Source organism: Theropithecus gelada, chromosome 4 (genome assembly GCF_003255815.1).
Source record: "Theropithecus gelada isolate Dixy chromosome 4, Tgel_1.0, whole genome shotgun sequence".
Taxonomy (NCBI): Eukaryota; Metazoa; Chordata; class Mammalia; order Primates; family Cercopithecidae; genus Theropithecus; species Theropithecus gelada.
The window spans coordinates 148,901,046-148,926,359 of NC_037671.1; the positions used below are offsets into that span (position 1 = coordinate 148,901,046).

Genomic DNA, 25,314 nt, shown 5'->3' on the forward strand with positions numbered 1-25,314 from the left:
CTCTGTAACACTGAATCAATATTTAGATTTGAGCACATGGTTCTCTCTTCAGGAGATTTTATTTCTCTGCACTTCTCAGTGTACCAAAACTCTTGAGCCCAAAATACCACTATATTAATGTAATGTTCAATGTATAATACAATGTATACATGTGATAGGTAACACCCAAAGGGTTCTCCTTGCTTGCTGCCCAGACAGAGTCGATTTATCAAGACAGGAGAATAGAGAGTTTAATTCATGCAATGCTGACTGAACACAAGACTGGAGTTTTATTATTACTCAAATCAGTCTCTTCAAAAATTTGGAGACTGGGGTTTCTTAAAGAAAGATAATTTGGTGGGTAGGGGGCCAGCTAGTGGAGAGTGCTGATTGGTTGGGCTGGAGATGAAATCACAGGGAATCATAACTGTCATCTTACATTGAGTCAGTCAGTTCCTCGGGGGGTACTAGAAGACCAGATAAGCCAGTCTATAGATCTGGGTGGCACCACCTGATCCAACCAGTGCAGAGTCTGAAAAATACTTCAAACATGAATCTTAGGTTTTATAATATTAATGTTGTCTATTAGAGCAATTTGGGAGATTAGTGATCTTATGGCATCTAGCTGCATGACTCCTGAGCCGTAACTTCTAATTTGTGGCTCATTTATTAGTTTTACAAAGGCAGTCTGGTCCCTAGGCAAGAAGGGGGTTTGTTTTGGAAAAGGGCTATTGTCCTCTTTATTTCAAAGTTAAACTATAAAATGAGTTCGTCCCAAAGTTAGTTGAGCCCACTCTCAGGAATGAACAGCTTGGAAGTTAGAAGCAAGATGGCGTCAGTTAGGTCAGATCTTTTTCACTGTCATAATTTTCTCACTGTTATGATTTATGCAAAAGTGGTTTCACTGAAAATTCACTAGATATAGTAAGAGTGAGCTTTTGCTCTTGACGGTATCCAACCAAGACAGGTATTTAGAAGACAGGTATCACATGAAATATTGATAAATGCCTAACCTGTCACTTGTGTAGGCAGAAAAAAATATGCACCCAGTAAAAATTTAGATAGAAATATTTTTTACATAAAAGCAAATTGGGAAATTGAATTGTAGCAATTTAAAATGTTTAGAAAAATTGTATGACTCAACCTACACTTACAATCTGATACCATACAAAAGACCCAAAAGGAATGAGGATTTCTTAATGTGTTTGCCTAAAACAAGATTTTATATATAGAGAGAGATTGATTGACCTGTATCTGTATTTGGATACTTTTAAGCCAAACACAATGAATAGATCTGTTTAAGGTTCTACTGATTGATGTCTCATATTTCCCAATTAAGATAATTTACATATTTTAGAAGCTGTTTACATGATTCTTAGAATTGCTTTGAATTTGAAATGAAGACTGGGTGATAGGACAGCTAAAATGAGATTAAAGCATCTCTGATGAAAGGAAACCACTTGTTTTTCCAACTCTAAAAGGGAAAAATAGTAGACTATGCTTATTCAAACAAAATTTACAACTACCACACATCTACCATACCTTAGTAAATGATAATTATATACATTTCAAAAATATCATTAACTTTCTTTTTTGGGGTCTTTAAAAGTTCCTGATTACCTTATTCTATTATTCTTAACATTATGATATTTTTTTCATCTTTCTCAAAACACAGATGTATGAAATTTCCAATGAGACATCTAATATTATTCTACATATATTTTTCTCTTTACTGGTTAAGTTGAATCTTGCTGATTGGTTGGAACACACTTCATCTGTTTTTTTGTTTGCTTTTTTGTCTTTTCATGGTGTTCCTCATAGACTAAGATCTAAAATCTAGGCCGGGTGCGGTGGCTCACGCCTGTAATCCCAGCACTTTGGGAGGCTGAGGCAGGCGGATCATAAGGTCAGGGGATCGAGACCATCCTGGCTAACACGGTGAAACCCCGTCTCTACTAAAAAATACAAAAAACTAGCCAGGCATGGTGGTGGGGGCCTGTAGTCCCAGCTACTCGGGAGGCTGAGGCAGGAGAATGGCGTAAACCCGGGAGGCGGAGCTTGCAGTGAGCCGAGATAGTACCACTGCACTCCAGCCTGGGTGACAGAGCGAGACCCCATCTCAAAAATAAAAAAATAAAAAATAAATAAATAAAAAAGATCTAAAATCTAATATTTACTTAGGGAAAACTATGATTGCTAAATTAATTCTCTATTTAGTTGAATTTGTATAGTTTTACTGAAGCAAAGGGTTGGGTGTTTCTCTAGAAAACAAGAGACTCATAAAAATATAAAATACGAATAATTCACTTTTACATATTAAAGAAAAGCAGAATGAAACAGAAAAGCTGTGTATAGGTTGTAGTGGCAGATACCTTTATTCTTCTCTGGTAACAGAATCCTAATTTGCTCCAGGTGTTTAGAGGAACAGCCAAGCTCTCAGGCAGATCAAATCGTCCTGCAGGTCCAAAGGAGGCATTACAGTTGATTAAGCAACCATAATAATCCCAAACTTTTGCCAGTGGTTTAAATTGGGGTAGGCTTGTTACAAATTTCAACTAACGAGTTGTAAGAAATCTCGCCTTTCTAGGAAGAGTTTTCCTTCCTGGAAGAACAGAGTATTGTAGAAGTAAAGGAGGTTTTATCTCCTGCCTAGTGCCTTTCTGTGTGCCTAATGTGTTACTTTGCGGAGATCTGAAAGAAAATCCCACAAGTATAGATCTAGAGCTCTGATTGAGCCATTTTGCCAACAGCAGCCCATTTCCAGACTTTATATATGAGAAATTTTTTAAACATAGTGTTTAAACCACGTGTAATTCAATATTTTCTTATGTGCAGTCAAAAGTACATCAAAGTGTGAAAACGGTTATTTATTTATTTATTTATTTGAGATGGAGTCTTGCTCTGTCACTAGGCTAGAGTACAGTGGTGAGATCTTCGCTCACTGCAACCTCTGCCTCCTGGGTTCAAGCGATTCCCCTGCCTCAGCCTCCTGAGTAGCTGGGACTACAGGCATGCACCACCACGCCCGACTAATTTTTTGTATTTTATTAGAGACGGGGTTTCACCATGTTGGCCAGGATGGTCTCGATCTCCTGACCTTATGATCCACCTGCCTCGGCCTCCCAAAGTGCTGGGATTACAGGCGTAAGCCACAGCACCCAGCCTGTTTTTCATTCTTTAATGAATCTTACCAAAGTAATTATGATACTAATAGATTGAAACCCTGCTTTTGTGATAGTCACTGGAGAGCTGTTAGATCTTAAAAATATATATGCTTCTAAAATGGGGGAAATACAAAGCTGAAAAGCTTTAATTCATATTAATCATTTATAATGTACCATCAAAAAATTTATTTAAATTTGAAACTTCGCTCTCCACATGAGCACTTGCAATACAAAAAAAAAAAAAAAATACTTTCTGTGTGTGGTGGCTCACACCTGTAATCCCAACACGCTGGGAGGCTGAGATGGGCAGATCCTTTGAGCTTAGGAGTGTGAGACCAGCCTGGATAAGATGCAAGACCCTGTCTCTACAAAACTACAAAATAATAATAGTAATTAGCCAGGCATGGCTGTACACACCTGTACACACCTGGCTAATAATAATTAGCCAGGCCCGGCTGCTCAAGAGACTGAGGTGAGAGGACCACTTGAGCCTGGGAGGTGGAGGGTGCATTGAGCCGTGATTGCTCCACTGCACTCCAGCCTGGGTAAGGGAGTGAAACCCTGTCTCAAAAAACCAAACCAAACAAAAAAAAACAACAATAAATAAACTCAAACACCTAGTTTAGAATTCTGTAAGAGAAATGCAAACCGAGTGAGCATTGCCTCCTTGATTTGTCCACATTATCTGTCATTGCTGAGCAATTAATTGGACCAGCGACGTGATATTCAGAAGCTCATTTTAGGTGATTATAGAATATACAGACTCCTGGGGAACTCTAGTTACCCTATTGAGCAGATTGAGCAGACAGACCATTTTTGATACATTAGCAAGCCTATCTTTTTGAAAATAAATTTGGTACTATATATGTTTTTCTGAGCAAAACCCTTCCCAGTAGTCTCACAGGTAATAGTTTACAGATGTGCTGGGATGTTGAGCTTCTCATGAGGAACCAGGGGTGGCTAGAGTCCTTGGGTTAGTCACTTTCAGCTGCTGCAAGCTATCTTTTTTGTTTACATTGGTGTACCTTATAAATAGTATCATTGTCTATGAGTGCCATGCATTTTTTCATGAAGCACAGTAGAAAAACTATAATTAAATATATGATTAATAATACTTCTGTTTAAAATTAATTACTTATCATAAGAGTAAAGGACTCAACACTTTTAGCTATCCAGGATACATCAGTTAATAAGAATCACAGATGCCTTTGAAGTGGTCAAAATGGTCATAAAAATCTGAAAATATAGCTAAAAGTGATGTTCTTCACTCACTTCTCTGGGCCAAATATAGCACTATTCATTTATAGTGTTAAAATTTGTCAGAAAGTCATAGTGAGGAATATTTGGTATGAAAACTAAAATGACAGATAATAAACAATTAGTAATTTAAACCCTCTCCCAATTTTTAAGGCAGCAATGACAGCTGATAAATGTAGAGCTGCTACTTGGCTATTAGAATTTTAATATTTTTGATGATATCATGTAATTCATTATCCTAACTAAAAAGTGTTACACCATCATACTGTTGATGATTATCGTTTGCTTTCTCCTGCTTTGCTTTCAAAGTTTGTTGCAATAAAAAGTTATTTGATTAGGGATATTTTTCTAGGTGCTTAATTCATTTTGACAATTTTTCTTACAAGTTTGGAAATATTCAGAACTCTAAATTTGTTTATTTCTGCATCCTAGAACTTTATTCTAAAAACAAACAAAAAAGTCTTATATTGTTAGAATGTTGGAAATACACTGAGAATTTGCAGAGATGCTTATGAAACAAGAGTACTTCATTTCCTGTCATAGACCTTCACAGTAATTACATCAGCCAAATAACCAAAAAAAAATTTCTATTTGCTTGCCATTTAAAGATTAGCAATGGACTGATTCTGAAGTAGTGATGTAATTGCCCAAAAGGAGGGAATCAATTTTGAAATTAATTACATTACTCCACAAGTATTTAGATATTACACTCTTCAGCATTATATTTTAGTGACAGAGAAGTTAGGCAGGGAGAGATTTTGGTGGGTGTACTAGTTTCCCATGGCTGCTGTAACAAATTACCACAGATCATTACAAACTTGGTGGTTTAAAACTGCAGAAATTGGCTGGGCGTGGTGGCTCATGCCTGTAATCCCAGCACTGTGGGAGGCCGAGGCTGGCAGATCACGACATCAAGAGATTGAGACCATACTGGCCAACATGGTGAAACCCTGACTGTACTAAAAATACAAAAATTAGCCGGGCATGGTTGCACGGGCATGTAGTCCCAGCTACCCGGGAGGCTGAGGCAGGAGAATCGCTTGAACCCAGGAGGCGGACGTTGCAGTGAGCCGATATCCCGCCACTACACTACAGCCTGGCGACAGAATGAGACTCCACCTAAAAACAACAACAACAACAAAATAACTGCAGAAATTTATTCTTCTGGAGTTCACAAGTTTGAAATCTGTAGCAATGAGCAGATATCATAGAGACTTCAGAGTCTCTGGGGGAAAATTCTATCCTTGCCTCTTCCAGGTTCTGTTAACTGTGGGATTACCTGGTTCGTAGTGAATTAGTTCAGTCTTTAAGTCCACATCTGCAACCCCCTCTCTGCTCTATCCTCATCAGTTTCTGTTTGTGTATGAAATAGCCATCTACCTCCTTCTCATAAGGATACAGGTGATTACATTGGACCTACCCAGGTAATACAAAATAATCTCTTCATCTCAAAATCTTTAACTTAATCATATCTGCAAAGACTTTTTAGATATTTATTTATTTATTGCTATAATAGTAACATTCACAGGTCCCAGGGATTAGCATGTGAATATCTTGGAGTGGGCCATTTCCCAGCCTACTATTGTGTGTGTGGAAGGTCGGGGTAGGCCAGGAAGAGGGCATTAAAGCAATAGAATAAAGAGAGTATCAGATGTATTATATGAAAATCTTCAAATTTACATGATCCTAATTTTTTAAAAACTGTATTATAATACATCTTGACTATCATCTTTCAATACCTAGGTAATCAGAACTAGAGACAATTTTATTGAATTTTTTTAGTGTTATTGGGCTAATCCAAGAAACTTCAACATAGGGAAAGCCCCTTTTATTAGAATTCTAAAACTGAGATGTCCAAAACCAAATAGATCAATAAATATGACTCATATTATTTGCTGACTGGCCAAAATTAAGTTTATCTTTTGATGGCACTTCTAAAAACAAGTAGTGATGAACATGTGACAATGAGAAGTTGCCTTTTCAACAGTTTGCTGGAGATTATTTTCTTATTATTCATCATTTTGAGATCTATGAATTACACATCTACATCTTAGAGCCTTGTTATAAGGACAAATATACATGAACAAAAATCACTATATGATTATTAAAAAAAAAAAAAAAAACTTGTCCCTAGGCCTTTTGGTTTTTTTAAATTTCAAATTAGGTGGGTGGGTACACATGAAGATGTCTTAATAGATAAACTTCTGTCATGGGGGTTTGTTGTGCATATCATTTCATGACCTAGGTATTAAGCCCAGTACCCAATAGTTATTTTTTCTGCTCCTCTCCCTCCTCTCACCCTCTCTTCTGCCAAGTAGACCCCAATGCCTGCTGTTTCCTTCTTTGTATTTAAGTTCTCATCATTTAGCTCCCACTTATAGGTGAGAACATGCTGTATTTAATGTTCTATTCCTGTGTTAGTTTGCTAAGGATAAGCATCTAAAAGTATAGTTTGGTATTTTTCACTAGTTTTTAGGTTTTGTTGATGTTCAAATTTCTAATTTATTTGCATACATCCAGGGAAACGTTTCTACATAACTTAATTTATAATTATAGGTGTCTAAAGCACTTTCGGTGGCATGCTCCCAGCCTTAGGACTATAGAAATGTAAATATCTTGGCATGAAATGTTTTGCACCAGCAAAGGCAAGCAATTAGTCATATACGGGTGTTTTCATGCTGTATGAGTATTATTTTTTCAATCAAAGGGAATTATTTTTCACTTTTTACTTCAAGAAAATGGAATACCTTTGGGATACTGTTTTTATCTGGAGTTTCATAAAACTTAAAAGTCGTGTTTATATGTTCATTAAAATTACGCCCTTTGGATGTTCTAACATTCATAGTCTGTCTTAAGAATAGTGTTTAAGCAAAATATTTTCAGGCATGATTTCCAAAAGAGTTTATATGTCTTACTAAACTAACCATTTTTATGCAAAATGGAAATTTCTAGGAATTGATCATAATATAAGCAAGAAAATTACAAAAAAGTTAAATAATAGTTGAAATAAATAATAGTAGTTGAATAACTCACAGTGCATGATTGAACTGGCACATGTTATAGAACACTTAGTGAGACGCTTTAATCAACTGAAAAAAATCGGGTAACAGAATACAGAGCAAGATTTCCATTTTATTTAAACACACATTAGACCATATATTCATAGGAAAAAGAATGGAAACCTGTATACTAAAATGATATTGATGATTATATTAAATATAGCATTTTCTCAATTTCCCTTTCTGATGCTCAAAATTTTAAATATTTTCTATAATAAGAAATTTCTATAAGGGGGAAAACAATACATCTTATTTTAAAATGAATTAAATTTAATCATTAAAACATCTATGCAAATATAAAATCACAAGAAAGCCTGATCATATGACAGCAGCATTGGTAAAAAATGAGAAGGTAGAAATCTGACTTCCTCTATGATCTGCAGCATAATCTATGATTAGAACTGGATTTCTGTCACACTCTGGCTGATAACCTTATCAGAACCTTTATCCCTGACAAACTAGAAGTTATAATAATAGTGTGTTTTTATGTAGGTATTTTTCTTAAGGGACAGGTTTATGTAGCTTGATTTAGATGTAACAGGATTTATGAATTAGAACACATGATTTACATCATAAAGTAGACTGGCATTGGTCCTAAAGGAAATAATTTGCTTTATTTGGGCCACTTTTGCTTTTTGTTTATCATAACAATAGGAAAAGAATAAGACAGTGATGAGAATGCCTAAGCAGATTAAATGCTACTGCTGTTGGAGATGAGAAAATTAAGCGGAAAATATAATTAACTTTGTGCAAATGGTAAATATTGTCCTACCATTTTGACCAGGGATGTTTGTTTTACGATCATACATTTATATCTATTAAAACACCTTTATTGTTAATATTAAAACACCTAATTCTTTAAAATTCTAAAGCTTTTTCTTGCTTAAACAAGTCTTTTTTTGTTGTTTTTTCTTTTATTTTTGAGACAGGGTCTTGCTCTGTCACCCAGGCTGGAGCACAGTGGAGTGATCTTGGCTCACTGAAACCTCCACCTCCCAGGTTCAAGAGATCTTCCCACCTCAGCCTGCTGAATAGCTGGGATTACAAGAACAAGCCACCATGCCCAGCAAATTTTTAGTAGGGATGGGATTTCATCCTCTTGCCTAGGCTGGTCTTGAACTCCTGGACTCAGGATCTGCCCACTTCAGCCTTCCAAAGTGCTGGGATTACAAGAATGACCACCAAGCCTGGCCAGAAGTTGTTTTTAAGACAAGATTTGTTAATACAGTGTTCCTTAGGAATGCTTCTATCGTACTTCATTAGAACTGATTATATTATTGTTATAGGAAAAAACCGGGTTTTTGTCAGAGGACCCAGGATAATTTAGGCATGCGGACATATTGTAGGGTGAGTAGGGCAGTGTTTATTGGGTAAAAAGGAAAAAAAGGGAAACAGGAACCCTCAACAAAGCAAGAGAGTCCTGTTAGTAGGTTTCCCGCCTCACAGATTGAATTCCAGTTTACCGCACCGGAAGAAGAGAGCCAGCCTCCTCCCCACTGCAAAAGGCGGGAACTTCCCGAGGCTCCCCCGCATCCTCCCAGTGCTCAGGCCGGTTGGGTATTCTCCAGGGACTCGTTTTTACTTGGCTGTCTCAATATGCATTAAAATTAGCAGCATGATATCTGTGATATCGGTGAGCTGGTACTAGTTTTGCATCCTAGTAGAAACAATCATACCTAAAAACATTCCTATAGTTTGCATTAATTGCCAATCATTGATAAATATAAATAACATTAGAAGAGTTACTCAATTATATCCTGTAATATTTCCCTGTAGCCTCTGTTGAAGTCACTTGCATCCAGCTGGTATTTAATAAATGTGAACTGATTCATGACTCACCTCCTTTTCTAATTAAGTTCTTAGTCGTATACTACCTTGTTCTACCTTTCTAATTATTGTATAACCCTTGACATATAATAGGGCCATGTCTCTGAACCTAATCAATATTTTGGCCTTTCATGATTAACAGCCTTAACTAATTTTTATCTTATATAGCTAATTTGATTTCATCATTTGGAGCCACAAATACCACAGGAAGTCATGATGATTCAATTACGTTTTTTAGCTGATAGTTTTAACCATTTCAGCTTGAGAACTGGATTCTCAAGTTCAATTAATCTCTCAAATGGTTCACCTGGTGCTTCAGAAATCAATTCTTAAAAGTGAATTTTATCATACAATAGAATTTTTCTCTCATCACAGATAATATCTCAAAGTTTCTATCTGAAACATAAAATATAAGATTTTCTTCACAAGAAAAAAATGAGGCTAAAACAAGATCAGTTTTATAGCAGAAAACTACAAGTTAGGTGGTATCTAGCAATTGTGATATTTTGTTATTATATTAGGCCATCTCTCCAGGGCAGAAGATCTTTTCCAATTACACTCAAACTGCATGATTGTCAATTATATCACATCAACCAGCTGTAGCAACCGGGAAGAAGTTTGTACTGATCTTTATACTCTTAAATAACTATGCTGAGTAATTTTAAGAGCAGGGTGAACAATAAGGTTTATTGACAAAAAGCATAGGCCAAATTATAAGGCAGTACAAAATCTTCATCAATGTTTAGGCAACTAGGCAAAATCCAATTACAGGATATTTGATAAAGATGAGTGCCAGCTACTAAAAATAAGAAAAAAATGTAGAAAAGACTAAAAAAAGAAAATAAGAGGATTAAGATAGGAGGGATAAGAAAGATAAATGAGAGAAAATTAATGAGGAAAGTTAAATGAGATAAATTAGATAAAGTCCTGCCTTTGGATAGTGATGCACAAGTAGCAATTACCCTCTGTAGCACTAGTGTGGATTTCTATGTTCATTAAAGGGGTTACACCAGTGACAGTGATCATTTTTTTTGGTAAATCTGTAATGAAGTATCGTGCATTGTGAGACTAACTGGATTGTAATGAAATATACAATTAAGTGAAAATAATGAAAGTAAATGCAAGGATATGAAAGGCACATTTGCTATATTCTTTATGTACATATCCTTCTGAATTGCTCTAGAAAAAGGGGGCTAAAAAATTATTTTCTGCTCCAAAATAATTGCCAATAAATACTGTCAAGAGGCAACTCATAGCTGGGCATGGTGGCACGTACCTGTAGTCCTAGCTATTCAAGAGGTTGAGGCAGGAGGATCATGGACTCCAGGAGTTCAAGGCTTCAGTGAGCTATGATAGAACCACTGCACTCCAGCCTGGGCAGCAGAGTGAGATGCCTTCTCTAAAAAGTAAGTAAATAAATAAAAATATTTTTTAAAAAGCAACTTGTAAAATAAGATATAGAAAATGCTTTATAATTATGTATTGTGCTGTTAGAAATAATAAACTGTTATTTTAGTGAAACGTTGGTTTCATGAAATAGCATTCATCTATAAATAATGGCATTAATATATCAAAAACCCTTAATTTAATGAATAATATGTGGCATTAAGTAAACAAGTCTAGTTTGCAAGTTCAATATAATAGACCAATGTTTTATATCAGTTAATATGAGAAGTTTGAGAGGCTGAGGCAGGCAGATAGCTTGAGCCCAGGAGTTTGAGACCAACATAGTGAAACTCTGGCTCTACAAAAAATACAACAAATTAGCCAGGCATGGTGGTGCATGCTTGTAGTTCCAGCTACCCAAGAGGCTGAGGTGGAAGGATTACCTGAACCAGGGCAGTTGAAGCTGCAGTGATAGAAGATTGTACCACTGCCTTCCAGCAAGGGTGGCAGAATGACACACCGTCTTTGGGGATTACTGTTATATTATTTATTCATTCATTCATTCATTTTGAGATGAAGTCTTCCTCTGTCACCCAGGCTGGAGTGCAGTGGCACAATCTTGGCTCACTGCAACCTCTGCCTCCTGGGTTCAAGTGATTCTCCTGCCTCAGTCTCCCTAATAGCTGGGATTACAGGCATCTGCCACGATGCTTGGCTAATGTTGTATTTTTAGTAGAGACACGGTTTTGCCATGTTGGTCCACTGGTCTCAAACTGCTGACCTCAGGTGATCCACGCACCTCGGCCTCCCAAAGTGCTGGGATTACAGGCCTGAGCCACCGCACCCGACCCTACTGGTTATTATTTTAACAGGAAGAGATGGTGATGTAACATAACCGTCATAAGAAAATGACAACATATAATGAAAATTCAAGTATTGTGTACTTTTCAACAGTTGATCATTCCATTCTCACTGAAGCCATGGAGTTTGCTACTACTAATAAGCCTATTTTATATTTAAGTAAACTTAATTGTAATAGGTCATATCACTTGAAGATAGCCAAAGAGCATAAAGTGACAGAACCAGACGTTAGGTTCTGAGTTCTTATTCTCTATATGCTAGTTATTTGCATATAATCCATTACCTGTCATATGGTTTTGTAAAATTATTAATTTTGGTGACTAAAACTTAAATTTTTCAGCTTGATTTTTAACCAAACTAAGTATAATTTACATTTATACATACACATAAATATAAGTAACTAAGTATAAATGAAGATTCCAAATTTTTATTGTATTTTCAACATATACTGAAGTAATGACTGTGCCCTATATACCACATGAATACAGATAAACATGGTTAGCATTTAATAAGCATAAAATATAATTTTAGTTATGAAATTAAAAAGCTTCAACATTGACATTTTTAAATACTATATTGGAAAGAATGCTTGCCAACGACAAATTTTCAAGAGAATTTGATATGTGTAATACAGTGTCTCTCATTAGCTCATCAGCCATTGCTGAAATCTTAGTATCCTGCAACTTTTACTTTTAGTAAATGGTGTTTATTTAGCTCTCCATTATAAATAATATGGGTAAAACATGTCATTGTGCACAAAGGACATGATAAAACATTATAATCAGTCATGCTTTCTCTGTCTCTTATAATCACTTAAGTCATTGAAACAAACTTAAATTTCTCCTTAGATCTCTGTTCTATAACTGAAGTTCCTCTCTTGCTACAGCCTGCTTGGCTCCCTGATTCTGTCTCTACATCCAGCCCTCAACTCATAGAGCTTCTCAAATTCCATATTTTGTGTTGGATCATTTAGTTTGCCCTAACATTATACTCCATTGAGCAATGCACACATTAAGCAGTTAGATGAAACCACCTCCTTTAGAAAACAGTTGAGTTATCATTTATTGTTACATAAACTCCACATATAGAGCTCTCACTCCTCATACTACATGAATGATCATAGTAATCTAATAAAAACTGGGTCTGAGAGGGAAGAATGGGTTCTGCATCTGAAAATAATACAATTTTCTCCATATTGCTACTTATTCATTGACTTACAAAATATTGTCTTAATACCTATTTTGTGCAAAGTACTAAGTTAGGAACCTAGGAACATAAAAATTAAAAAGTAGTCTTTTAAGGAGCTTACCATTGTGCATTGGAGAAAATATGCAAATAATCAGATATAAGACATTTCATATGAAATTAGGAGAAACAAAATTTATTGCAGCACTAAGTAGGGCTCAGGAAATTCTTGTTCATGAAGGAGGTGATATTTGAATTAACCTTTTAAAGAAATGATAGGTGGTAAGAAGAGTGCCTAGGGGAAAGTAAAAGTATTCAAAAATACATGGATAATTGCTGGGAGAAAAGCTGAGTGTTGAGAGAAGCTGAGGCAGGGCTTGCATGTCTGACACAATGTAAAAGAGCCTTGGAACATGTCCAGGGTCCAGAGTCTAAAACCCCTTGTGGCCTTTGGAACACCAAGCTCTGTGCCAAAGGGCAGAAGGCTGCCCTGACACACCACAATCTAAGCCCAGGGCATAAAACCCCTCGTGGCTTGGATAGAATCCAGGGCTCATGGCTCTGGATTGTGTCTAGGCTTGCTAGCTCTTTGTTCCTTGCCCTCCCAGGATCGATTGTATCTTGAGTTAAAAGAACCTGCTCTCCATTATCTCAAGTAGCAGAATATGTTCCATATGCTTCAAAGGAAATACTAAACCATCACAGCTGTAGATCATACGCTTGCCCTTTCAACCCCCACATTCTCACCACCTGTTTCTTTGTTTGAGCACCAATAAATAGACTGGGCTTCCAGAGCTTGGGGCCTTTGTGACCTCCACACTCGCGATGGCCCCCTGGACCCACTTTCTCTCTCAAACTGTCTTTTCTCATTCCTTTGATTCTGCCAGACTTTGTCACCCCCACAACCTGGTGTTGGGTCTGATCACCCCAACAATAATACACAAAAGGCACAGACGTGGGAAATAACTTTCCATCTACATGGAAGAGCAAATAATATATGTGTCTGGAATCGAGGATTACTCCAGAAATCAACTGAAACGCATATGTTGTCTCAAAAGATAACAAGGTTCAAGATCATGATCATGATCATGGAGGTTCGTGAAGCATAATTAAAGATGTTGGAACTCACCTAGAAAGGATGGGAGCCACTGGCATTTGTTTAGAAGGGAAGTGACATGATACCACCTTGTTCCACTTTTTAAAAATTCACACCTGCTCTTTCCTTTGTTTCCAGGACCCTCCCATGAAAGCCCTTCCAACCCCCCATGCTTTTAAGTCCATTCATTTTAAGCTTGATTCATCTCTTCTGGAAGGTATTTCTTAACCTCTTTTGTTAAGCTTTGCAGATTCTTTTTCCCAGAACAGGTTATGTACTCCTCTCATTTTCCTTCCTTGTGCTCAGACTTTATATATTTTTATGATTCCTGTATAATAATGATCTATTTTTAAAAAATCTATCACCCTCACTTGATTTGAGTTCAGGAGGAATTCATCATCGGTCTCTGTATTCTCAGTGTCTTGCTAACATGTTGCCTTCCGGGTGCTTCATACATTTTAGCTGACTGAATGATGAGAACTATATCTTAGTAAGAAAATCTGTCATCGTTATAGAAGGTACACTAAAGAGAAAATAGAATAAATTTAGGGACACTAGCTAGATGGTCACTGTAATGGGAGATAGTGAAATGATAAAATAAGAAGGTGAATGGAGATGTGAAAAGGAGACACCAAAGAGAGAAAGCTGATTAGAATGGGACAGAGGCAGAAAGACTGATTTGAAGATTATCCTTGACAACTTGGGAAAAGGTTATACATTGTCCTACATGGGGATGGTTTTGCTAAGGAAACTGTGAGTTTTCTTTTGGTGGGTTTTATCTGACATGTATGTTAGAGCATTGAATTTTTTTTAGATGTCTAGAAACTATAATTATTCACTCTTAAAACAAAAATGTGGATTACTATTTTTTGTCTTAAAACCAAAAAATTTATCCTGAAGCAGATTTGAGCTGTAATATTATGAGTCTGTAACAGTAAGAAAAAAAAAAAAAAAAAAAAAAACAGTCCAGCCTGGCCAACATGACAAAACCCCATCCCTAATGAAAATACAAAAATTAGCTGGGTGTGGTGGCACGCGCCTGTAGTCCCAGCTACTTGGGAGGCTGAGAGTGCAGAATCACTTGAACCTGGGAGAAAGAGGTTGCAGTGAGCCGAGATCATGCCATGGCACTCCAGCCTGGGTGACAGAGTGAGACTTTGTCAAAAAAAAAAAAAAGAAGAAGAAGAAAAGAAAGAAAGAAAGAAAGAAAAGGAAAAAAAAAAAAAAACTCAACAGAGATAAACGTACATCTAATCCTGTTCCTTAGAGAGAAGCAATATCTAACCTTTCCCGCTAATCTTATATTTGGGTGTGCAAAAGTTCAAGTTTTATTTGAATCATACTCGACTGATTCCAAATTAATTATATGTTATTTCTCTCTCGCTTCTCTACAGTATGCTGTCTGGCTAGTCCTCTGGGTTACGTGGAATGTGTTTGTTATCTGCTTCTATTTGGAGGCTGGGGACCTCTCAAAGGTAATTTACCTCTAATTTGCCTGGGTCATCAGTAGTGTGTTAGCAAGTGTCTTCCTAAGTAAGGCAGAGTCTCATCCTGTTCTGCTTGCTTAGATGCACCTCAATGAAAGTAAAATGAAAGGTGTCTTGATTTATATTTGTGCATTTTTCTCTTAAAAATATATTTAGTGAGTCACAAAAATGTACTTTTTCTTAAGCAAAACTAATGTGAAATGTTGATTATTATAGTGACCAGTGTACTTTAAAACATTAACCACTGAGACATTTCTGAAGCAAAATGTGAATTAAAAAAAAAATCTTGAAGATTTCTGAAATCACTTAGTTTGCTTATTACTCTGCTAAACATTTTCATTATTGATTTTAAATAGCAGTGCAATAATTTAACAGTTAATGGGCTTTGGTTGAATGAAATTCTTACTAGAGGGATATAATATGTTACAGAAATGAATAAAATAAACCCTTTATTCTAAAAAGGCTAGGAAAACTAAATACTTGCTTTTTTCACTTAGTTTTTTTGTGCTCTGTATGTGTGTATCTTGCTACTGTATTTTTCACATGGATGCCCTTACTACTCAAATAGCATAGACTTCAGATCTCAAAAACCATCATCCTTCTGTTAGAATGCAATTGACAACAAATAAGTAAAATGAGGTAGTAGCAAATTCTGACTCTTGAGAGAGTTTCAAACTTGTATGTACTTCCTCATATTTAAAACTTCAAAACATAAAAATTGTAAAAATACTCTTTTACTTACCCTGTATTAGAGCAGAAGGTCCCTGGAAACATGTTGATGTTTTTAAAACCTAGAGATACTTGCGTGCTTTAAAAGACCAAGACAGCTAAAAAAAATTTTTTTAAAGAAAATTCCTCAGAAACTACTTTGGCCTTGTCAAGCTATATATTTTGGCAGGAGAGAGAAGAGGAGAATGGTAATACACATTTATGATCCTAAATGTGGGAGTTCCACAAAACACTCAGCATGTGCTCTTTATTATTTAACTGTGATATGTGGCTTTATATCAAGTGAAAATCATCTTGATTTGTTTTTATTCAATGACAAAAGATGAAGGATAAAATAAGAAGATGACATCATGATATGAGAGAGAACCAAAGCTTCTGGAATGTGTAAATTTATGATCAGAACGTGGACAAGTCCTCACCATGGCTGACAAAATCTCCCTAGAGGATGCCATTTCTGTGTTTCTTGCAGGGCATCGTTCCCCACACTCTGGTTAGCAGGCAGTCTTTTCAGGAAGGTGCCGTGACCAATGAAAAGAAATTGTTCAGTGGCTCTAGGAGGGACCCAGATAGGATTGCTGCTGAAAACTCACATTCGCCTCAGTGTAAGAAAAGCAGACACGCTTTTCCAAGGATTTGAATTCCTTGCCCAATTTATATATCTCTACTACTCTATAATCCACTTTCTTCAAAGAAGTTCCACAGTAGGATGACTTTTAATGATATTTTCAATTTTAAATAATCACCTTAAAAATTGTAAGGCAGGTGTTCAGACATATTGCCTGAGTAAAATGATCCAGCAGATCAGAGAATTTGTTTAATATTAAGAAAAGAGAGAAAGAGATTTGAGCAAAGCTGGCTGCACAAATGTTCTGTAATTGTGTTCACTGCTCCACATGATGACTGCGGGCACAGAATAAAGCTCATGACTTCATGACCTTGGACACAGGCATTGAAACCACAGCCAGGGCGCTAAGAATTCTTCCAATGTACACGGGCAGATAATGACTATCCCTTGGCAATAAAACAGTTAATCTTTTATTTTCTTCTCATCCTATAAACTAAGGCTAGGCTGTGCAGAGCACATAAAAATTTAATAATTTCCCTTTTAACAAATAATCTAAAAGAAAACCATAAAGGGCAAAGTTATATAGTTATCTGTACTGGGTTTTCCTCTCTTTCCTGTTCAAAGGGTTTGAAAAAAGGTGTATTTATACCATTTAATTCTTTAGTTGTTATAACTGCCTCATATTCTTCAAGTAATACAGTGCTAGAAGGAAGCAATGGTAATGGAAAAATGTACAGAAAGATAGAAACTCAAAAATGGTACACATGAAACTTCTGATAATACTAAAAGAATGTAAACCATTGTTTTTCTCAATCCACCAAAAAAAAAAAAAAGTAGTTTGAATGTGTCTAACCTATGAATGGATCAGTTAGTTTGAGGCTGAGGGAGACGTCTGTGAAATAGAATCAGGGTTGAAATTTTGTGGGCTTAATATATGTGAAAGAGGTGTATTTATTTCCATGAAATCTTTTGTAAAGAGATGATGGCTTCATAATTGATATTGGTAATAGGTAATAAAATGTGGTAAAACATTAAGGTAAATTTTTGTTACCTGATTAGAGTTTAGAACTTTGTGCTGTCTTCTCTGCTTTTTCTAATGAACTATCTGCCATATGCTTATGAGTGAAACGGAAATTATAGTGATCAACCAACTGCCTGTGTACATTCATATTGAAATGACTTAATTTCAATAATGTGATACACAGGACTAACCCTTTTGATTGTGCTTTCTTTGTATACATAGGGATGTAGTTAATATATTTTCTTCATTGAAAATTCTATGAAAATCCAACATTATTATTTCAAATAGCATATTTTAATTATAGTGTCCACAAAATCTAAGGAAAAATAAAAATAATCCACCGGAGAAACTTTTAAATGTTATATCATAGTTAAATTAACAAAATAATGGGAATATAATATAAAATGATACATAAGATGATAGCAAATAAACATACACATTTAATATAATTGTAATTATTTCTGCTTATGCTAATGCATGAGATATTAGTGTTGAAACTAAATATCCTAAAGCATTTAGCGGTGTGTAACTTCCTGGGTTGATATTTTCGTAGATGTCCTGTTAAGGAAACTGAGAAAAAATTAGTCTGTAACCTGAAGTGTCTGGTAACTGTTTGAAATTGCCTTTGAGCATCAACTGTGACTTGGGCTATTGAATTAATAGTTTTGACAATTCCTCATATAGCCTTATTATTCTGTTGTATTATTCTTGGCAATTGTGGTTCTCTTGATCATATATCAAATAGAGAGAAATAAGAACTAACCTCAGCCATCAACTGAGTTGAGTTATTTTCAACACAGGAGAGATATGCTATTTGTTCTGAAGTAATTTTTAAGTTGAAAGTATATAGCAGTAAGAAGGAAAACACATATAATATGGTAATTAATCTATTTAGTTCATCTGGGAGAACAAAATTTATTACATTTTTTTTTGAATAGTAATACAAAAGGAAGGAAATTAGTGGTCTTCTGATTGTCTGTAAAAACATCTATTATATTGCATATGATAAAATTATAAATTACTCAGGCTGAAATTATATACTTCCACTTTTCTTCATATTACTGTTTTCAGATATGTTTCTACTTTTATAATGTATGGGGCACCATTAGTGAATGATGTGCCTAACTTTACAAATAAAACAATAAACTTACAGAGCATGAAGGATAAACCAAGGGATTATTGTACACTTAAAACAACACAATTTGTCTTTATTTAACCCTTTGGACTAGGGGATGCAGGTATATCTCTCTCAGATTTCACTATAGTGACAGAAATTTATACCTAATGTATGTTTCAGAATGAACACATCCTAGAAAGCTGTCATATTTTAATAATTTTGATAGTTGCTTCAGAGATCTAGATATAACTTATCAATTTAAAAATTTATTATATAAAAAAGTCATGTAATAATGTGGCTTATTTAAGCTTTAGGGAATAAAATTGCACTCTTGTGAATGTTAAGAGACAGGAAGGAGATAAAACCTGTCATATACCGTAGGCTATAGGGAACAAATCCTTAAAACCAGATGCAAGTGCAATGTGGAATAATGTACGTTTCCAACAATCTCAGTTTTATTTCTTCTGTAACAAAATGAATAATTCATTTAGAAAGATATCAGATATTTGGATTCTTTTGCTCAATCAAATCAATGCTTGTAACAAAATTTGCTTTTCTGACCTCATATGTAAAAAGAGGGTGTGCAGAGAAATATGTTATAATCTTTTTTATTTGAAAAAATAACTCTTCTTTACTTTTCTTCATGAGATAAAAATATATGAGCAATCACTATTAAACAAAGACTACCTATAATAATTGATTTAAGATAAAATTTAACAAATATTATAATGACAATATATTGGGTTCATTTTTTTAAATTTTGATTTTCTTACTGTAAAATTTATATATCTGAGAAAATTTCAATTAACTATTACTAAACTAATTAGAAAAATTTTTATTTCCCAACTATCAAAGCAGATTTTTGCCTGATGATGCAGGGAAAGATATTCGACCTGTTATTAATAATTAAATATAATGTAACTCTTTCCCAAATCTAGAAATGAACCAACCAGTTAGAATTTAGTCAGTCACCATCTCCTTTCTCTTGTTTTCCTTTATACTCCATTGAATTAAACTGATTATTTCCTCATTTCTTAAATTCATTTTTCTTTATTTTCCATTTCCTTTTAATATCTTTAAAGTGAGGAAAAGAGTCCATGAAATGTTCTTATTCTCTGTCTCCATTCTTTTACTTGAAAATGCCATTCACTGACATAAACTATAATCTTTATACATATGTCTACCAGATTCATATCTTCAGTCTTGACCTTGTTGCTAAGTTAACATGTCACATCTCCAACTTCCTGCTGGTGTCAGGCCAATTCTATTGTCACCTTAAATTCAAAATGTCCAAAAGGATTTATCATCATCCCCAAAGAATCCAACTTCTTTTATTCACTTTCTACTAAGAGAAGAAAAAAGAGAATAAAGCAAAATTTATTTTGTAAAAAAATGAATAAAAGAGGAAAAATAATTTTATTAAAGTTTTTGAGATAGAGTCCTGCTCTGTCACCCAGGCTGGAGTGCAGTGGTGCAATCTCAGCTCACTAGCCTCCGCCTCCTGGGTACAAGCAATTTTCCTGCCACAGCCTCCCAAGTAGCTGGGATTACAGGTGCGTGCCACCACACTAAGCTAATTTTTGTATTTTTAGTAGAGATGGGGTTTTGCCATGTTCGCCAGGCTGGTCTGGAACTCCTGACCTCAAGTGATCTGCCCTCTTTGGCCTCCCAAAGTGTTGGGATTACAGGCGTGAGCCACCACACTCGGCCAGAATGTTTTATATGAACTATCGAAATCCTCATATAAATTGACCATGAGATAAAGCAAGAAATATATATTTGTATAATTTATCTAGTACTTCTGTGTGTATGTATATTGTAAACTTTAGATACCAAGAAGTTGAAAACAACAGAGATCTGTTAAAGTAATGACTACTCAAAAAAGGTTATATTCCAAAAAGATCAGCTGGCTTTGTAAACGTGCTATACCCTGGGTGCATTTGTTGTTTCTAGTTGAGGCAGGAGGCTAAGATTTCAGGCTTAACATCCTGTTGAATGCTATTTTTTGGCAAATGTATAAATCAGCATAGCTTTGAGGGAGGTGGTCTAAAGCACATAGGCAATTTTTCTGTTAAGGCATTAGGCAAATTCTGTACTAGGCTAAAAATATAAATGGAAAACTCTGTAAATGCATAACAAAAAGTTTTCAGCAGTCATGCCAAATTAGTTTGAAGACAGGGAAAGACTCTATAGAATAAACTAGACTTTCATGTGAAAAGACCTGAAGAACAAGCTAGGGGCAAACCAAGTACAGACTGAAGATTACCAGAACTAAATCCAGACACAACTCAGCACAATTCTTGATTGAAATAAGCTGATTACCCGTCACTTTATCTCTCTAGTTGAGAGAAAAGAGAAACATCTTAGGATAAAGATACCATTATTTTAGACATTTACAATTTATTTATGTGCATGACATCAGGCAATTGAAAATCATTACAGATGCTAAAAGAAAGAATGTAATGATTGAAAGAGAAGAAGATACACAATTGAAATAGACCAAGAGATGATTCAGATATTTTAATTATCTGATAAAGATTTTTAAAAACACATACACAATATATTAAAGAAAATAAATGGGAAAACTAGAACTAATTCATTGAAAGAGAAAGAATTTACCCCCCGAGCGCTGGAATTTATGTAAAGAATGAAATGGAAATTCTAAGACTTAGAAATATAATATCTAGAAGCAAGAACTCATTAAGTAGGTTTAATAGTAGATTTAAAAGAATAGAATTTATAATTAAGGAACTTGAGAAATAATTTATTAAGATTTTCCAAACTAAAGCACAGAAAAGGGTTAAAAATACTAAGGAAAGAGAGAAAAGAATGTCAAAAACATGTGGGTTCAACAAAAGATTCAATATGCACATTATTGAACTAACGGGATAAAAAAACAGAATTGGATAGAAGCAATATCTGAAGTGAAGATGGCAGAAAGTTTTCCAAAATTAATTAGTAACATCAACCCACAGATTCAAGAATACTTTAATATTTCAAGTGTAATCAAGGAAAACAGATTTAGGTATAGATGAATAGAAACATTAAAAATCTAAATTAAAGAGAAAATTATAAAAGGCGCACAAAGATAAAAGACCCAAAGACCCAAAAGAACAGAAAAAGACTGACAGTTGACCTTTCAACAGGAAGGCAATTGAATGACATCTTTAAAGTGCTTTAAAATGCCAACCTAGAATTCTTTAACCTGCAAAAATATTCTTCAACAATTAAGATGAAATGAAAGCATTTTTCAACAACACCTAAGATAAATAATTATTAGCAAACTTTAACTGAAGGAAATACTAAAGGTAGTTATTTAGGCAGAATGAGAAAAAAACACCCCAGAGAGAAAAATTGAATTTTAGGAAGGAAAGAAGATAATAGAAAGAATAACACAGGTGGTATTGTTAAACACAAAACAATAGCAATAAAATCTTTGGGGATGTAAATATTTGGAAAATTAAAATTCATTACAACAATAACACAAAAGGTAGAAAGGAGCTAAATTGTTCTAAGGTTCTAGCATTATTACGGAAATGTTAATGGTAATATTTATGTTAGATTATAATAGTTCAGGACTAGTAATTTCTAGAGTAACTACTAAAAGAGAGCATAACTCCTAAAAACTAACTATAGCTGAAAAATTAAATAACAAAAGTCATTGATTAGCCTAAGCAATGCTAAGAAGGAAGAAATGCTAAGAACAACAGAGAGGGTCAATAAGAAAAAAATATCGAGATGAGTGTTGTAATCTTAAATATATCAATAAATATATTAAATGTAAATGTACTAACACTCTAATTAAAAGGCTGCTAAGATTATTGGTCTGGATAAAGACACAAAACCCAAATGTATGTTGTCTATAGGAGATATGCCTTAAATAGGATTTAAATTATGAGTTAAGAACAAGGAAGAATCTGTTCCTGTAAACACAAATGTAATTTTTGTAGATTCGTGATGTAGTAATTTTAATATAAGATGAGGTAATGTTTAAGGCAGGAAACATTACTAAAGATAAAGGGGGAAATGTCATAATGATAAAAAGGTAAATCTACATGAAGATGTTGCAATTCAACATTAACTGAATAAAATAATACAGCTTCAAAGTATATGAAGTAAAATTAATAGAATTAAAAGGAGAAAGAGCCATATCCACAATCACAGTGGGAAACGTTTACACTGCTCTCTGGATATATCAATCAGATATATCCAGAAAATGCAATAAGGATATAGAATATCTATATAAACACTTAAAAAACTTGATATAATTGACATATATATTACACTCCACCAAACAAAAGGGTTTTCAAAGGCATATAGAATATTCAATCATATAATGATTCAAAATGTAGAATAGTCAAATTATAGAATGATTTGCAATTATTCAGCAAGTATTGTCTGACAACTATAGAATTAAGCTAGAAAATCTGCAACTGTGTGGAAATTAAGCAATACGCTTCTGAACCTATGGACCTAATAGGTTGAAATGGAGTTTAGAAAGTATTTTGAATTCAATAAAAATGAATTTATTCCTTAAAAAAAACTTGGTGGTATAAAATTACAGAAATGCTTAAAGGAAAAAATATGACCTTAAAGGGAGATATTAAAAGAGAAGAAATGCTCAAAACTCAATGATCTTAACTTCCATAGCCAGAAGCTAGTGAGAGAACAACAAATGAAACTTCTCTAAAGTGAAACTTTCTAATAACAAGGACAATAGCAGAACTCAATGCATATACAATAGGGAAAAAAAAAGCGATAAAGCCAAATTGCCTTTTAGTGTTTATAAAATTGAGGAGGTCCTTATCAATAGTGATTAAATGAAAAAATAAGTAAAATCACATTTTGCTAATATGACAAATAACTCTGTAGATGATTGGAGAGAGAGTACATTATGAACAAGTTTAAACCAATATATTTGAAAATCAGGGTGAAATAGACAAATTCTTTGGATACCACAACTTGAAATAAATTAAAAATCTGAAGACCTGTTTATCCATTAAATAAATTACATCATTAATCAAAACCTTTTAACAGAAAAAAAAAAAAAAAAAAAACACTGTGTTCACATGATTTCACTGAAAAATTCTCAAAAATGTTTAGGAATGTCGTACTACCAATATACACAAATTCCTTCTAAGAATACAGCAGAAATGCCTCCCATCTCATCTTTTGAGGCCAGTATAACCTTACTTACTGGGGAAACGTGTGATTGTCAAACGACAGATTACTGAACTGAAATGTAATAATAGGCCAGGCACGGTGGCTCATGCCTATAATCCCAGAACTTTGGGAGGCTGAGGCAGGTGGATCACCTGAGCTACACCAGCCTCGGCAACATGGTGAAACCCCATCTCTACCAAAAATACAAAAAATTAGCCAGTTGTGGTGGTTCCCACCTGTATTCCCAGATACTCAGGAGGCTGAGGTGAGAGGATTGCCTAAGCCCAGGAGGTAGAGGCTGCAGTAAGCTGAGGTCGTGCCACTGCAATCCAGCCTGGGTGAGAGAGTGAGACCCTGTCTCAAAAAAAAAAAAAAAAAAAAAAGTAATAAATAAGAATTTTAAAATGCTGAATAACTCTCCATAAATTTATAAATGATTATGATATTATTTCCCACACTGTATTGTAATATGAATTTATACTTCCATCTCTCCTTGAATTTGCTAAAAGACCATGCATCATCGTTATTCGGGAGAATGACACTGAGCCACCACACAGTAGTGAGGAATTACAGAATCAGTTAAGAGCATTTTAGATGTTTATAAATAAGCCCATTTGATGTGTCATAAAACAAATGCAACAAGTTGTTCTTATCAATATCTTCTAATTACATGTTTCTTTAACTATCCCTTCTTCAGTGTTGGAATCATGTTTTATGTATCCCCTGGATCAAGGAAAATGTCAGGCACATGAACGATGCTCACTGGAATGAAATCAAATATTAATAGAGTGGACTTCACTAATTGTCTAGAACTACAAATACAGCTGCTGGGGACTTTTTCTTCTCCTCCACTATTGCATGGATAATGTGGTCTACATCTCTCAGGTCAATTCCAGCACTCTGCGGTGGTAGCAAGCAAAAGGAAAGTAATCCCAGCATTAGGTCACCTCAAATTAGGGCTTTTGAAAACTAACCCTTATATAAATCACCTTGACATCTTTTTAATTATAGATTATGATTCTCTTAGAGTAAGGCCTAAGTTATTGCATCCCTAACTGCTATGTGATGACATTCTTGTTTGCCAACAAACATGTTTTGAGTTGTAAGGATTTAATTACTGGGAACTTTGACATAGGGCACAAGGTAAGTTCTTGATTTCTGGCCATCCTTTGAATCAGGGATCCTAGGGTACATCTTGATAATTGTGCATAAACAAATTCATCACCTAACACTTACTGCTGATACCACCCAAGATACCAAGTGAAATAACCAAGTAGATTACCCAGAACTCTAAGGAGAATTTAGGCTTAAATTCTTCCTTTAATTCCCAAGTTATATTATGCTGCTTTTGTGTGGTAAAATTCTTTTAGAAATGTCCCCAAGCCTTTCTCCAAGGTGGATCTGACTCCAAAATGTAT

General features: G+C 34.8%; 1 protein-coding gene across 5 annotated transcripts in view; it reads left to right on the plus strand.

Moving 5' to 3' along the window:
- The window catches only part of NKAIN2 (sodium/potassium transporting ATPase interacting 2), a 1,030,226-nt gene that overhangs the window by 552,823 nt on the left and 452,089 nt on the right, over positions 1 to 25,314 (plus strand). For all 5 annotated transcript variants that reach the window (XM_025384320.1, XM_025384319.1, XM_025384318.1 and 2 more), the window contains one exon: positions 15,209 to 15,289. In XM_025384320.1, the coding sequence (XP_025240105.1) occupies positions 15,209 to 15,289 (81 nt within the window). The remainder of the gene's footprint in view (positions 1 to 15,208; positions 15,290 to 25,314) is intronic.